Source organism: Mya arenaria, chromosome 6 (genome assembly GCF_026914265.1).
Source record: "Mya arenaria isolate MELC-2E11 chromosome 6, ASM2691426v1".
Taxonomy (NCBI): Eukaryota; Metazoa; Mollusca; class Bivalvia; order Myida; family Myidae; genus Mya; species Mya arenaria.
The window spans coordinates 30,672,162-30,687,705 of NC_069127.1; the positions used below are offsets into that span (position 1 = coordinate 30,672,162).

The 15,544-nt window shown below is 33.4% G+C and overlaps 1 protein-coding gene across 2 annotated transcripts; it reads left to right on the plus strand.

Moving 5' to 3' along the window:
• Nucleotides 1–9,255: 9,255 nt before the first annotated feature.
• Nucleotides 9,256–14,357, plus strand: LOC128236471 (sex peptide receptor-like). 2 transcript variants are annotated; one of them, XM_052951344.1, is made up of 3 exons: nt 9,256–9,334; nt 9,662–9,682; nt 12,807–14,357. In XM_052951344.1, exon 3 carries the CDS (start codon nt 12,811–12,813, stop codon nt 13,879–13,881), a length of 1,071 nt encoding a protein of 356 aa, XP_052807304.1. In that variant the 5' UTR covers nt 9,256–9,334; nt 9,662–9,682; nt 12,807–12,810; the 3' UTR covers nt 13,882–14,357. The 2 variants fall into 2 exon arrangements, with proteins under 2 accessions (XP_052807304.1, XP_052807303.1); XM_052951343.1 differs by lacking the exon at nt 9,256–9,334 and having other exon boundaries at nt 9,540–9,682.
• The last annotated feature ends 1,187 nt before the right edge of the window (nt 14,358–15,544 follow it).

Genomic DNA, 15,544 nt, shown 5'->3' on the forward strand with positions numbered 1-15,544 from the left:
ACAAATCTTTGAATTTGTTTCAGGTTTTAAAGCTTACTTAAAGTCGGATTATTCAAAACCAAATAATCTGTTTCATTGTGGAAAACTCCGATAACAGGTGACTATGCAATTAACCAAATATATATATTTAAACCGCAAGAAAACTGTTGACCGGCAACCAAGCTAATGATTTGGTCATATAGCATGGAACCTGCAGAATCAAATTTGGCAATATTGCAATGATTTTATGTGTTTTACAGCGCTTTGAACAGATAATCAATATGAATGTTTTTAAACATTTGCAGTGAATGTTCAGTAACAATTGTTTTTAAGGGGAATCAAAAAGCTGTAACCCCGACAATATCATTGACATACAAGCTAGCAAACTCCTTTTGCTAGTAAAAATTCAAAATGTGTTTTGTTAAACTCCAGCTAGTGGACACTTGGCAATTAGCCATTGAAGAATGTTGGTATTAACGGACGAACGTGGCAACTATTGATATCGAAAACATACATTAGGTTAAACAATAAGAAGGGAAAACCACATGTGTGAGTGACACTCGTTATTAAAGAAACATCTTGCCTGTCATTGTCAAGGAAATATCTTGATACTTGTGATGTTTTATGGACAGTCTCTGGAATTTGAGGAATCCAAATAACAGTCCCCTATATTGCTCGTTGTAGACAGTGTTACGTAATGTGTTTACCAATTAAGCTGTAAGAGCGTTCATCACATCCTTTAAATCCGGCTCCATGTCATTATACTTTCATGCTGAGCAGAAGAATGTAATCTTAAATGATTTGCTTTAGGATTTAATGACATTGAACACCGGGGAAATATAAGACATACAAGTTTTGGACGTAGAGCTGAAAATATAGTGTACAATTTAAAGAAGCTCAAGTTGGCAAAACCTGGAATAAAAAAAAACATAAGCAAAATAAATCATAAGCATGCTAGAACAAGCTCACATACGCAATCCTCCATTTCTAGTATAATTTCCCATAATGTTTTGTTGAATTGCTTAGAAAAAGACCTTTAAGAAATGTATTAAAGGTTGATATTGACGAACAAAGCGAAGCAAATGTGAGTGACAATCATTATTAACAAAACTGGTTGCCAAAACAATCATTGTGTAGGAAGTAAAATGTAACTTGTGATATTTCCTTGACACTCGATAGAACATGAGGAATGCAATTAACACTCCCGATAATGTTCATCTTTACAAAGTGTGTGAGTGCTTGATCATCATTTTTGTACTTTTATACCAGTCAAATGTCATTCAACTTCGTGCTTCGAAATAGGAAATAATCTTGAGTAATTTGATTAGGGTTTAGTGACATTTCATATAGTAAGAGAAATTGCATTTTGGGACATCAGGGAGATAAAGACTTTACAGTCACGTAGATAGTCACACTAAAAAAAGTGTACACAAAGCAAACTGTGTACATTTACTCAAATGCCCGTATGCACACCCGTTGGTCTTTTATTCTTCTATTTGAAGCCAATGACTTCTTTCATTTCCCCGTAACATGTGTGTAATTTGGTCGGGGTTTCCCAAACAATATTCATGACAAAGGAAAAGACGAAAGCATTATGTGTAACATGGTATAAACATATTTTCAATGAAATATTTATGTCTTTAATTAATCAGTGTATATCACTTTTTAACATCTCTACCCGTTTGCCATATCTTTAATATTAAAACAAAGAAATTCCAAGTTTCGAAACAGGTAATAAGCAAATTTTAAAAGAAGTCCGAATTTGTGAGACAAAACCACTAAAATTTTATTTTCACTCACACAATCGATTTGTAAAGCAAGCAAAAAAGTTTAGTTGCACATGACGTTCAGTATTTCTTTCTCGAAAATATGTATGTTCAAAGAGCAAGGCAATTGTTTTGGACAATTAACAAAGATCTTTGGAGTGTTTTACTTGATCAATGATTCATTTGTCTAATTTGTCCAATAACTGTATGCAAGTTTTCGTTTTTAATTATGTTCTAACATTTTCGTTTATTTCAATGATTATTGTGTTGATGATTTAACATTTAACCAGATACTGAAGTAGTAAGAATTTACCAGGTAGAAAAAACAGTTTCAGGGTAAGGCAGATATGTCCTTTAGAAGTTGACAGATTCTCCAATATAGGGGCAGTAGTTTCCCAAAGGGATTGTGCCTGATCACATTTCCATAATAACTTTCTGGGTATCTCTCCTTCTTTACCACACATACTATATGTGCCGTTTAAAACCCCCCACTTTGTTTAGTTTATTTTCACTAAAAATAATGTAACATTTAAAATAAAGTTGATTAGGTTTCAGTGAAGCCTGTGATTTTTATTAACAATTTCATATTTGTTTCAATGGAAATTTACATAAGAGAGGTTTCTCCCATTTGTTTTTAAAAAACCCAAAACGTGCATTTTTTTTTTATATCGTTGAGTTTAAGATACTCACATCTGTCACACCTTACAATAAGTTTCGAGAAATTTTAAAGTTGATAGATTGACCGTCATATACCTCTTCGCTGTTTAATAAGATTTGTTTTTTGAAATCCAGTTTCGCTTGTAAGCTTGTTTTGTAAATATATCTGCAACGCTTTAACAACTTATACTAACGTTTAAATGTAATATTTCGGTTTTCGTAAACGAGAGAAAGAACATTGGTTTACGTCGCGTTGTGGTGAATGATTTCCAAAGATGCATGTATTTTGCACGAGGTTATGTAGATTAACTGAATGAAATTGACACAGCCATTGATGGCATTCTTATAAAACATTTACTTCTCCATCTACTTCTTGGACATGTAAGTCCGACTATTGCAGAGCATTCGCATGAAAAGAAATCTAAAAAGCAAAATTTATTATCCAACGACAGCAGATAGTATTAACCTATTATTTTCCAGTTGTGGGACTCTGGACGGAATAACATTAGCATTGATCTCGTAAGTACAATTAATGGTTTCTTGAATGAATCTGTTTGCTTCACTAATAAATCTATCTTTGACGTAGCCTTTTTGTATATACTTATTTATTTTAGCTCGATTGTGACGAAAGCTGATAGCTTATAGAATCCCTCATGAGTCCATTTCCTGGGCAGAAACAAGTACTTTGTCCCTTTTGAGAGGACATGAGAAATTTCACCTAGTGAGGATGGAACCCATGACCTCTTGTGTGCGAGGCGGACACCGATACCACTTGACCACTCTCACCTCGCTTTTTAATCCGTATGTATCAAATCTGAAAGTATCTGCCTAACCCGGTGCTATTTAACGGGGTTTATGTTTAAACTTTTGGCTACTGAGCTTGTTTCTGTAGTTTTTCACATAAATATTGATTTTAATCTCGTTGAAATGCAGTCCGATATTATTTTGCATTCAACGTTAAAAAGTGTTATATGACGTCAGAGTTTTTTAAAAGTACTCTGTCGTCGTTTTCAAACAAAGGTGATATAACTCATCGATATTTTGAGTCGCACAGTTTCTTCGTTCTTAAAAGTTCATTGATTACCATACACAATTACACTCTGCTGTGAGCCCATCTTCTAAGGCTTGACGGCAGAGTATTTTTCTGAAAAGGTAACACTTTCATCCAATTTAGTACGATCTTGATTCGAAAGGCGCTTGGTTGTTGTATTTAATTATTCAGCTATGCATTTTCATCGTTGCCATCCGAGGTAAAAAGATTCTAATAGAATGAAGTTTGCTCTTCCAGAATCGCGTCTATTCCATATCTTACAATACCCGAATCTGTTTTAATACGCTGCCATTAATTGTTTTTCCCGCCTTGTATTTCTAGATTAAAGATGAATTTGGATGATTTCTCGTTTTGCTCCATTACAGTCATTTTTTGTTCTAATTCCGTAAGCGTCGTATTTTGAGTTATAATAATATTTCATGATTAATCATTGACATATTGACGTTTATGTGTCCGTGCTTAAACATACCGCTTTTCCAAACATAACCTTAGACTATGAAATATATATTTAGTTTGTAATATTGCAGTGTGTGTCGGTAACAATCAGCTGCGATGTTAGCACAATTAAATGATTTGAATACGTCAACAAGCACATTTGTCTTTCAAGGTTAATTTTTATAATATCAACTTGTGGTGATGCAGGAAAAAATGCTGACATTTGTGCTGTAATAATGACTGTCAGACATTTTATTCTTTATCGTATTTTTTTTTGAGAGGACAGTAAGATACCAAGAGGCTGTGCATTCTTGGCTTGTTTTTATGAAAATTGGCAGATGAGGTATATAGGTGTGTTATTTTTAAAATTTGTATGATAATGCAACAAGTTCAAGTCGAAATATTCATGCATGTTTGTACAATTAATCAACAAAGAATGACTGTATAAAATATCAATATTGTATTTTTATATGATAAAACCTATATTTCTCATTAGTCCTAAAAACCATAGCATTAATTTAAAGCTGCGCTCCTAAAGATTGAAAGTTCTCAAATCCCTTTAAATGATACAAAAGAAGTAAGGGTGGTTATTCGTTAACGTTCAGCTGCACTCTCACAGCTTGGCAGTATTGGAATTCCAGCCTCAAACATTAAATATGTTTTGTTCATTAGGTTCGCCTTCCTTTCATGAAAAAAGTGTAGTTTTTAAAAATATTTTGTCAATTAAATCATCGCAAGGAAAAGTAAATTGCATTCATGATTCCTCTTATAGAACTTAATCTGAGTTATTATCACTATTTTTTTGCGTTGTTCTTGGTGACTCTTTATGCATATTTATTCACGTGTGAGAAGGCGTGTGTGTTTGTGTTTGCGACATTTTACAGCTATATAAAGTATCTTAATATTATAATTTACTTCCTTTCTAACTTACCTTTTCTTCTAAATTGTATTGTTTATAACGAGGCTGACATAGGTAGAAGCCCAATTAGTCCGTGAAAAGGAGCTGTAATAGACATGTGACAAATTCACTTGGAACTAATATGCTCAAACAAAGACCTTACAAGGCAGCGTTCTCACTAAAGATGGCGGTTTTAGACCCCCCCCCCTTATCATACTTGCAAAGAACACCTTTTTTATCATAATAGTAAAAACAAAGCATTGACAATACCTCATTAGCATGTACTATTTCAAGGTAGCCTAAAATTCCATTTGACTTGAATGTTGTAAACAGATAAAAAAAAATGATTTTTGAAGTATTTTTGGCAAAAAAGGGCCGTAACTCCTAAATGACTAAAGCGATTTCCATGACTATCGAACTTGATCAAGATATTATGGTCACAAACATGTGTTTAAAGTTTGGTGAGGATTGGACAAACAGTTTTCAAGAATTAGATCGGAAACAATCTTCGGGACGTATTTTTCAAGTCTTTTTTTGCAAATAAAGGGCCGTAACTCCTAAATGACAAAAGCGATTTCCATGGCTAAGGAACTTGATCAAGATATTATGGTCACAAACATGTGTTTAAAGTTTGGTGAGGATTGGACAAACGGTTTTCAAGAATTAGATCGGAAACAATCTTCGGGACGTACGTACGTACAGACAGACAGACGTACGTACGGACAAGGGCAACCCTATATGCCGCCACTTTGTGGGGGCATAAAAATGATAGCGATATATTGGCGATTTTTAAACTGCAGAATATGTGGCCATGAAGCTATGGAGTTATTCATTGAAACAAAACAAAACAGGTATAAAGGTTAAAACTATTTTATCTGTTCGCAAATTATATGCTTGTTTGCTCATTCAAGTAAAATGATATTGCATTACAATTAAAAACAATTTGCATTAATTTATATTGTGCATCTTCAATTGAAAATAATTTACCGTGACACCTACCATAGCATTAAGCATAACACCGTGACATATGTTTTAAGGAGATCATGCACATAGTGAAAAGGTAGGTTCGTTTGGTTTGTGTACGTCTTTTTTCTTTTTTCTTCTTGATTCGTTATTATCATCTTATGTAAAAAATTGCAATCGTCAACTGTACCTATTTTACCGAACTGAGCTGCATGTACCATAAACACATTAAACGTGTGAATTAATCAAGGTTTACCCAGACCCATTGCCGGCATTATGCTTCTGTTGTTTGAACGTTGTGTATTTTGACTTCTTGCCCCCCCCCCCCCCCCCCCCCCCCTGCGTGTCCCATCACGAGTAAAACTTTTCTTAGTGTTAAAGTGGACATAGAATTTTACACGTTCATATTGAAGAGATGTCTTTAAAACCGTATCTATAGTCCTTGAAGGGGTTATGTTAACTTTATTTGCTTGTAGAACTACCATTAACTGTTTTTACTTTTCTCTGACAGTTTTGTTTTCCAAGCTTTTTTTTCATTAAGGATTGTATTTCACAAACAATTACACAAACATTATTTTCCAAATCCATTAAAGACAGTAATTTCAAAGAATCTGAGTGGCATTTTTCCACTTCAACATTGCCGTTTTAAGTTCAATTAAAATATTATGTTTGTACATACTTGTGAAAATAAGTAATACATTTATGTAAGAAAATGATGCATATGGATAATGTGATGAAAGTAGAGGTGTGTTTTTTAGTGGGTTTTTTAATGTTGAAAGTTACGAAATGTTCATATAGCTGATAATATAAATTAATATTCTTAATGAAGACGGTCATCGGCCTCGAATGGGTAAGATGATATGATCTTATTATCGATATGATGTTGCTCAAGATTAGTATCCATTCAGATGGAGGGATCTCCAATGAATATGGAATATTTCATTGACAATGCTTTTTTCCTTTTTCTAATGAAAGATCTCAGACAAGATCTTTACAAGCTAAAAAGCATTTAGAACGTTTCCAAACAAGTTCTAACTGCTATATTTATATATGAACTATTTTGAAACTAGTAATCTCAACATACACACATGTATCAAGTTTTAATCCAGGCATGACGATGTCAAAATTGATATGAATTCATGGAACAATAAGATCTATGGCATCCATTCTTCGCGTATTATCTCGTACGTCACCCATTTTTAAACGACAACCGTTACGAAACGCATGAACACCCATTGAAGTCAAAACCTTCTGAATCGTTGCACTTCAGCCTTGTGTATCCGAATCCGTGGATGTACCTTTTAAACAATTTTTCTATTATTCGTATGCACAAGTCTGAAATTTAAATAAAAAAATTTTTAAGAGACAATATAATTGCTGAAATGTATAATTATACATTGGTTAAATTTCCTATCGCGACAACAAATGGGGAACGTATCTAGTAATCTTTCACGAAATAGGACGGAATGGAATTAATAACTGAAGTTTTTGGAACGAATTAATGAACAAAAGTAGTATTTTATTATAGCCATCTATGGATACTGAAATACATTCGGATAACATGCTATGTTAGTTCAATTTTGGCGATCTTCAAATATGTCTGTTTTCTGTAGATTGACAAAACTTAACTTTTACTTATTGTGTTGTTTTTTTGTGCATTTGCCAGAATCGACGTAACATTAATGTACATATTTTTTTTTTTTAAATTCACGATTTGCAACGTCCCAAACAAAAAAAGCAAATTACAAAAATAACTTTTACTACTGATACTAGTAAAAAATATGCATTGGTGGGGAAACAGACTATATGAAACTTTGATCAAAATCGATCTACATAAAATATTGAGCATTCTTTTGTTGTAAAATACTCGATTGCCATTGGCCAACACAAAACGCAAACACGAAAAAAGTTGAGGAGTGATATTGATATACACTTGTGTTGTATAAGAGAAAATCCTTAAACACCTATTTAAAAAAGCAGCAATGAAGGACTAACTTCTAAAGTAGACATCAAAGTGTAACTTCCTGTTATTGATGTGGCGTTGGGTTATATACATATCGAACAACTATGAAATAACGCAACCGCGGAATCCACTATAAATATAAATTGCTGTTTTTATGAAAAACATTAAAACTCATTGTTGGTGTTGTTTTTAAATGGGATATGCATATCTTAAACGCAAATGACGATACAAATGTTATCTGGAGGTATTTCCAAACATTACGCGATACACGAAAACACATTCCAAATGATAACTTATATACATACAGACACCATTGGGTTCATTGATCTGTATGTAATCAAACATATTTTTTGTGGATACAGTTTACTTTGGAATATGCAGTTGATTTATGTGTAACCATTCTAAAGGACAATAAAATGCGTATTGAGTTTGAATGTTTTGAAAACGTGCATTTTGTTCTCTTTTTATATAGCTATGTACACAATCCAGTACTCAACTCTAAACATCTTAATTATGAAAATATTTTTATTGTTTCATAACAATTGTGTTGAGTATGCTCTCTTCCCCCTGGTACTGACATCAATATAGTTTCTATGTAATTTCAAATGCCATCGTCCAATTAAGTTTTCAATAAACCATTTAGTAACAAAATAATGAATGAAGTTTCCCCAAATAAAGATTTAATGAGTTGATTACGTGCCAACAAAAATATTAATGCTGACAAAGCGGAGCTGTATTTAGAAAGAAATTAACTTGACTAGATAGAGCATTTGTCAGCGTCACTTATAGGCTTTGGTCACACGCTTCTACGCGTGATTTCCGAATCAAATAAGTTGACTTCCACCAACGATTAAATTTATGTCATTCAATCTTATGTAATAAAAACAAACCTTTCTTTGTCGTTCTATATATTGTCGTGAGAAGCAACATTGTCGAATATAAATTAATTTATTTGAAGCAAACAAAAAATCAACATGAACAATATTACCAAAATGGGTTAAATGATTTTTAACTAGGCTTAATCTAGAATCGGTATCTCTTGTTTAATAATGAAACTCAATTTAGATAAAATATATACTCAGATATAAGGGTTGAGTCTGAATATTTCGTAAACATTGGCCCTGCATTGTTTGTTTCAGTTTAAGATATGCAATATATTTCACCAAGAGGAGCATCCAAAGTGATTACTCACGAATGGTTTATTTAACAAAACAAAATTGAATTGAAGTTTAATAGGAAACCCGTGTGAAATTCAACTGAATGACGTTATACCCGAAAGAAATTAAATGGCGTCATTGTAGTTTCTTACCGGCATTCTACGCGTTTAAGCTACAGTTCTTACAAAGAAACGGGTTACATTTGAGAACTCAATAAAATTAGATTCGATTAACTCACTGTTTAAAACGTTTAGTTTATCGAGATAAAACCCACCGTTATACTTCGATAAACTACAGAAAAGCATGCCATAAATGAATATATAGGTTCAAAAATAACTTGAATTTTGATTTACTATATTGTTTAATTTTGTGTTTTTTATTGAAGACACATTTGTTTTAGTCAGTAATGGAATAAACTTGACGAACAAAGGTAGAACAATAAGAAGATTGTGTTGAGTACAGCAGGTATATCACTACGTTTTCAATATTACAAACTTAACAGAGCATTTAACGATGAGTCAGGGGAGAGCACTGTGTTAATAGTTTGATACCAGAAACGTTCTGTAATCTGCGCTAAAACCAATACGTCTCTAGCCATAAGCTGCATTCATTTTGTAACAGTGATTATGGAAAAAAACTTAAGCTTACAGCACATTGGCTGATTTATTTTATTAAAAGTATTAACTTTTACGTAATTTGAAGAAGATCTTTTAAAAAGGGTGACAAAAACTTATTCAAGTTAGAAGCAATATAGTTCTTTAAGGATATAGTTCATTTTCTTGTTCATTTCAGATCAGGAATACTGCGATTCAGGTAGTTTATTATTTATGTTATGTTCTAGCAGTATTTTAAATGTAACTGTATGCATATAATAGTTTTTTATTACTTCGTTGTGACAGCTAAGATGGGAGTATACACATTTACGAAGAGGAGCATTGGACATTGCTTTTATATTTTAACAATTAAAGGAGAACAATAAAAAGCACGAATTTCGAATATAGAGTATCAATACGTTATTAAACGAACACTAATTAGTAATATCATCTCATAAAAATGACGTTTTGGAAAAATTTCATTTCATCATTCGTTTCAAACATAAGCCATGGAGTGGTGTTTTTTTAAATGAGAAAATTACTTAGTTTTCGTATAATAATTATATATTAAGTAATACGGTTTATAAACTTACATGTTTTATAAGGGTTTTGATTATTGAAATATCTAAAACGGAACAGCTTCAACACGAATTGGTATAGTTTTTAGCTGCTGCATCCTAGTTTACTTCTTTTTTGAATTAGGATGAATAACTGCATAACCCGTTTAACGGCTTACAATTTAGACCAAGAAAATAAATATTCGTTTGCTGCTTATTTAAATACCAAGGATATATGGTAAGTAGGTCGGGATATTTTAATTGATTTTTTTGTAGTCAAGTTGTGTCTTAATATTCTTTTTACACGAAAAACCATCGCCATTTCGTCTGGAAATATTATTTACGTGTCTATGTCGTATACGAAACGATTTCTCTTTTCGCAAATGAAGAAACACAATATACAGACATAAACCAATTACCTGCTGGTTATAAAAACGGGTCGGGTGCAAAAATGGGGAAGATCAACAGGCCTGAAACTTTTTTGCTACGTCTTAATACGATGTTACGTTCCCAGGCTATAAAATTGAAATACCCCACAGGCTTGTTAAACATTACCTGTATTTTACTTCTCCAATACCATAAACCTCGACTGTTTCATTCAAGTATAATTATCTCTTAAGATTTATCGCATAAACGTCATGTTGTATAAGCTTGTCAGTTTTCTAATACAACTCACACATTCAATTTTCATTGTTTCGTACTAACCATAATAATCAGATAATGTATATACGTTGCATCACAGATGAAAAGTAACGGACGGCAATTATAATGTTGTGGTTCTGGTTGCATACTTGCAAACAAACAGGTAGCTAGGGAATATATTATTTTAAAAATCATATACTATGATTGATTTGTGCTTTTATTCTTATCATATCCGTTTAAGCTACCAATGTACCGATTTAAACAAATTTTCGAAAACATATCTAGGATAGACACTAAACAAATAGGACATTTTGTTACACAAAAGCGTCATCCATTTCAAATTGTGTCCAAAAAATTTCTTTTAAATGATTGTATTGTTCGGGCACTCGAAAGATCCATCAAATTCCTATATAGACTTGCAAACTTGTTCAAGAATCATTGTTTGGTTAGTTTGATTGTCAATTTATTATTTAGTTACTATAAAGTTGGTCTATCTAGTTGAATAATCATTGACCAGTCAGTATTGATGTCAGTCGATTATTATCTTTCTCCTCCAAAGTTGAAACAAACTAGTTTAAGAACCATGGTTTAGTCAAATTGACTGTATGCATAATGATCTTTATATGAATGTGATTTTATATTGCATTAAAACTACATGGCCAAGCCCAGTATTCCAATATTTGAAGCAAGAACACACTGTTAAAAGACACAGGACAGTGGCCCAATAGATACTGACCGAAATACGCAAAACGCACAAGCAACACAGACAGACCAAACAGGTATCAAATAGCTTTTCCAATAACTGTCGGGCAACCGCTTTGGAACGGTCTTATAATCAAAACCAACACAGATTTAACACATCAAACATAAATTATTTTACCGCCCTCTTGTAATTACTTTTTATTATTTTTTTCTTGATCTCACAGTATGTTGCGTAAAGTAATGCTTAAAGTAATTGCATCGGATTCATACCCACTTCATTTATTAAGATTTCGTAACGTGGGAACTAAATTTAACACGAAAACGTTCAAACGTACACCCTCAAAGCAATCATAGTTCAAGCAAACTTCAAACGATTAATCGAAATTTGAATGTATTTTAAAAATGATCTTGACTTTTGAACTAAAATAAGTGCATGTACAACTAACGAATGTTTTGTTTATTCTTAGATTTCCAAGGTAAAACCAGTAAAGAAGTTATATTCATCTAAAATCGGACATTTTATATCAATATTCTTACATATTTCATATCGTTATATTCAAAATGTCGTTTAATATTTAAGATAAGGCAAACAAGTCTAGTTATTTAATACTTATGTACAATGATTAAATAAAAAATTATTATTGAAAAGAACTGTATTCATATAATGATATTGATCACGGGTTTTTCTTTATTTTTTTTGTAAGCGTTGTTTGGTCCCCAGTCCAATTCCTTACATGTAACGGGGAAAGAAGAGAAGTCACTAGCCTAATAAACAACCTTCTAATCAAATTAAGACAAGTCAAGTCAAGCCAATAGTTTATTTAGTAGTTACAAGTCACTGGCCCAAAAAATCACAAAACCGACAGACACGTTCTTCTCTGTCATTTTGTTTTCGTAGAACTAATATCATCTACCAAATCTCTTTTTGGTGTAATATTTTTCTCCTTAAAATTTAAAACAAATGAAAAATGAAAAGAAACGTCTATATCTTAATCTGCAAAATATGCAACATATTGAAAAGTCAGAAGAGGCTATCATATAATCAACGGAGCTAATTCCGTCGTTCTGACAGCAAGCATAGTTCACTTTATATCACTCGGAAATCAAACATTAAAAAAATAAACACCAACAATAAAGCAGAAATTCATTTACATATATCTTTGTTCTTTCGTGGAATTTTAAAATATCTTCCCTCTTACGAAACTTTTTGAGTATATGAAAAAAAGATTCAAAGAGAAAAAATAGTACATAAAGGAATAGATGGTTTATTAATATGTTTAGATACTTAAATACCTTAAAGAAATTGTGTTGATTGTAGCCAGTGGTGCATTAAAATTATCACAACTCGTAAAGATCATCTCTGTTTGTGGGATACTTTGGTGCCTGTTATTGTTCTTTTGGTATACTATTATACATAAATGCTTTTTCTGTTGTTCATTTCAGAACGATGGAGTCGGAGTCTGCCCTTGCAGCCCAGCATCTAAACATGATGTTTTCTCCTAAATTCGCCGTGCCTATATTTGGGTTCGTTGTACCGCCACTGTCACTAATCATTCTTGTTACCAACTTGCTGATGGTCTGGACCCTGAGAAAACGAAACATGCGCTCCCCCATAAATGCCATCCTCACGAGCGTTGCTGTGGCTGACACTCTCGCAATCTGTATGCCAGTTGTCCCGTTTATGTATTTCTACACGTTGGGCCACTATGAGGACTTCATACCATACACCTGGTGCAGGACCTTCTTTAACCTTGTCCACGTGTTTCCGCTGCTATGTAATATGGCATCGCTCTGGTCAACTGTGGCTTTGGCGGGGATACGCTGCTATTCTGTTTGGCGCCCTCTCCAAGTTAAATCAGTGGTAACGAATTTCAGGATCAACTCTGGGATTGTCGCCATTTACCTGACATCATTTATCGTCTACTGCCCGGTTATATTTGAGTATTCGTACACACCTATTTCGGCCTACTCGATGATCGACCAGAACAAGACAATTACATCGTGCCATATGCAGAAGAGTTCTTCTCATATGATGAATAATTTCTGCACAATTCACACATGGATCCAAATCATTCTCACATCACTATTACCATGGCTACTGATCGCATTCCCGGACTTCGGTTTGCTATGGAAACTAAGGCATGCGGAAAATCTGGTGACTGCCAACATGAACCGAACTACTCGACGCAGGATGACGTCATGGATGATATTTGTGGTTGTCAGCATGGTATGGTTGGTTGAGATTCCGTTTGCCATCACCTTTACCGAATATCTCTCTCACACTAATGGAGATGTAATGAGGAATAAGCTTGGGGACAATGTCGTGTTCGTTTTCCTTCTCAAGTACATCACCTACCCGATTATCTTCGTCATATATTGTTTCATGAGTCAGAGGTTCAGGACTGAGTTCCTGGGCATGTTTACATTGAGAAGGTCGATACAGACCAGAAACTCGACGGAAAAATCCGACCAATCGAAACGCATATCGATGTTCTCGGCGTCAACTTCGAATGTCTAGACTTCTTGGGAAATCTGGAGTCAGGAATGTTTGTCGAAATGAAATAGACACTTTGAATGTTTGATAACATTAATATGTATTTATATCGACGGGTAAAAGCGGCTTTAGAAAAAAAGACAATAGAACGTTTGAGCTATTGATCCTTGCCATGTATTTATCAACAAGAATAGGAATCTGAATTGCTGGTTTATATTTGTGTTTATATAACTGATTTGAATCACTCATTTCGTTCATTTATTTGATATGATTATGATTGTGTCATGAATTATCTAGTTGTGAGTAAATTATTGGCATAACGCATTGCATTTATTTTGAGGAGATTATTTTTGTTTGTATAATTGATGATTTTATTTTATTATATTTTCTAGGATGAAATATCTGTAATGAAACTAATTCTAGGTACCCATGCTTTTTATTTCGAGAAATAGGGAAAAGTGACTACTTGAGTTCCAAGGATTTTATAAAGTTTTGCCGGATGACAATTTCTAGATAATCCGTAATCATGATTGTCATGTTAAACAGTATGTTGTCGTAAATCCTCATTGGATCACAGTTTCAATGGTGCGCCAACAGTAACTCTCATATAACAACAGTGCAGCCAGAAACATTTCTACTGGACGTTAATCGTCATATATTTAGTTTTACGATTTTATCTGAAATAGAACCTTTAGATCTTCAAACTTCAAAAGTACCAAGTATATAGCCAGTAGCCTGTAGCCAATAGCACAATGCTTACAAGCCCTTAAACTCATTCATCCCGATATCTAGGGCATTAATTGCAACTAAGTAAGCTTTGATAGCACCCATCGTGCCTACATCCCATTCCCAGATTCCTTTCATTATAACCACCATTTTGGCAACATCTTCACATAACTCCGATTTGAACTTTATTGTATACACAATGACGGGTTCCATCTTTTACATACTATGACTTTTCTGGGACCGGTCGTCGTTAATATATATTTTGTTCATGTGTAAAAGAATTTGATCGTGTAATATAATATCCACACGACATAACACGAGATTCTCACAGCCCCCTTATTGGTCAGCCTGTGTATAGTGTGATCCAAAATTAGTATTTAATCAATGTAAGGATTGCACTTTTCATTTGATCTTGAAATGCAAATGACATATATAGGATAAAAATTAGGGTTCGAAATGCATTTTGAAACGGGCTACCAAGAATATTGATAGGAAAGAAAATGTTAGAAATTGTGTTTATTTGAAGCTTTACTATGTTTCAACTGACAAATATGTTACATTTGTATGAATTGATATTCTTATTTATAGCAATATAAATAGCTGACAGTCTAAAGCATTTGATTCAATGAAGGCGGAAGGGTGTCGATGCTTGTCCGCGTGAGGAAAGAAGGTTTAAACGAAAAAAAGGCAAGGTGCAGCAATTTTCAGTAACTCTTTAATAAAACCGCATTAAAAGTAATAATCAAGGTAATGCACAAAAGGGGGCCCATATGCACAGCAAGGGAATCCAGTCAAAGTGCAAATATCGTTGTCTGTTTCCAACCACTGGTGCAGGAGAATTTGGTAGGATGACTTCCGGACTTCAAACTATGTTTGAAAAAGATATTCCGGCCAAGTATTTCTCGCGGAAGGCTGTCACGACGGGTCTACCAAAATCGACCAGTCGAGTAAAACCCGCTGT

Excerpts from the sequence above, each read along its gene's own strand:
- LOC128236471 (XM_052951344.1), top strand. The coding sequence starts at position 12,811 with ATGGAGTCGGAGTCTGCCCTTGCAGCCCAGCATCTAAACATGATGTTT.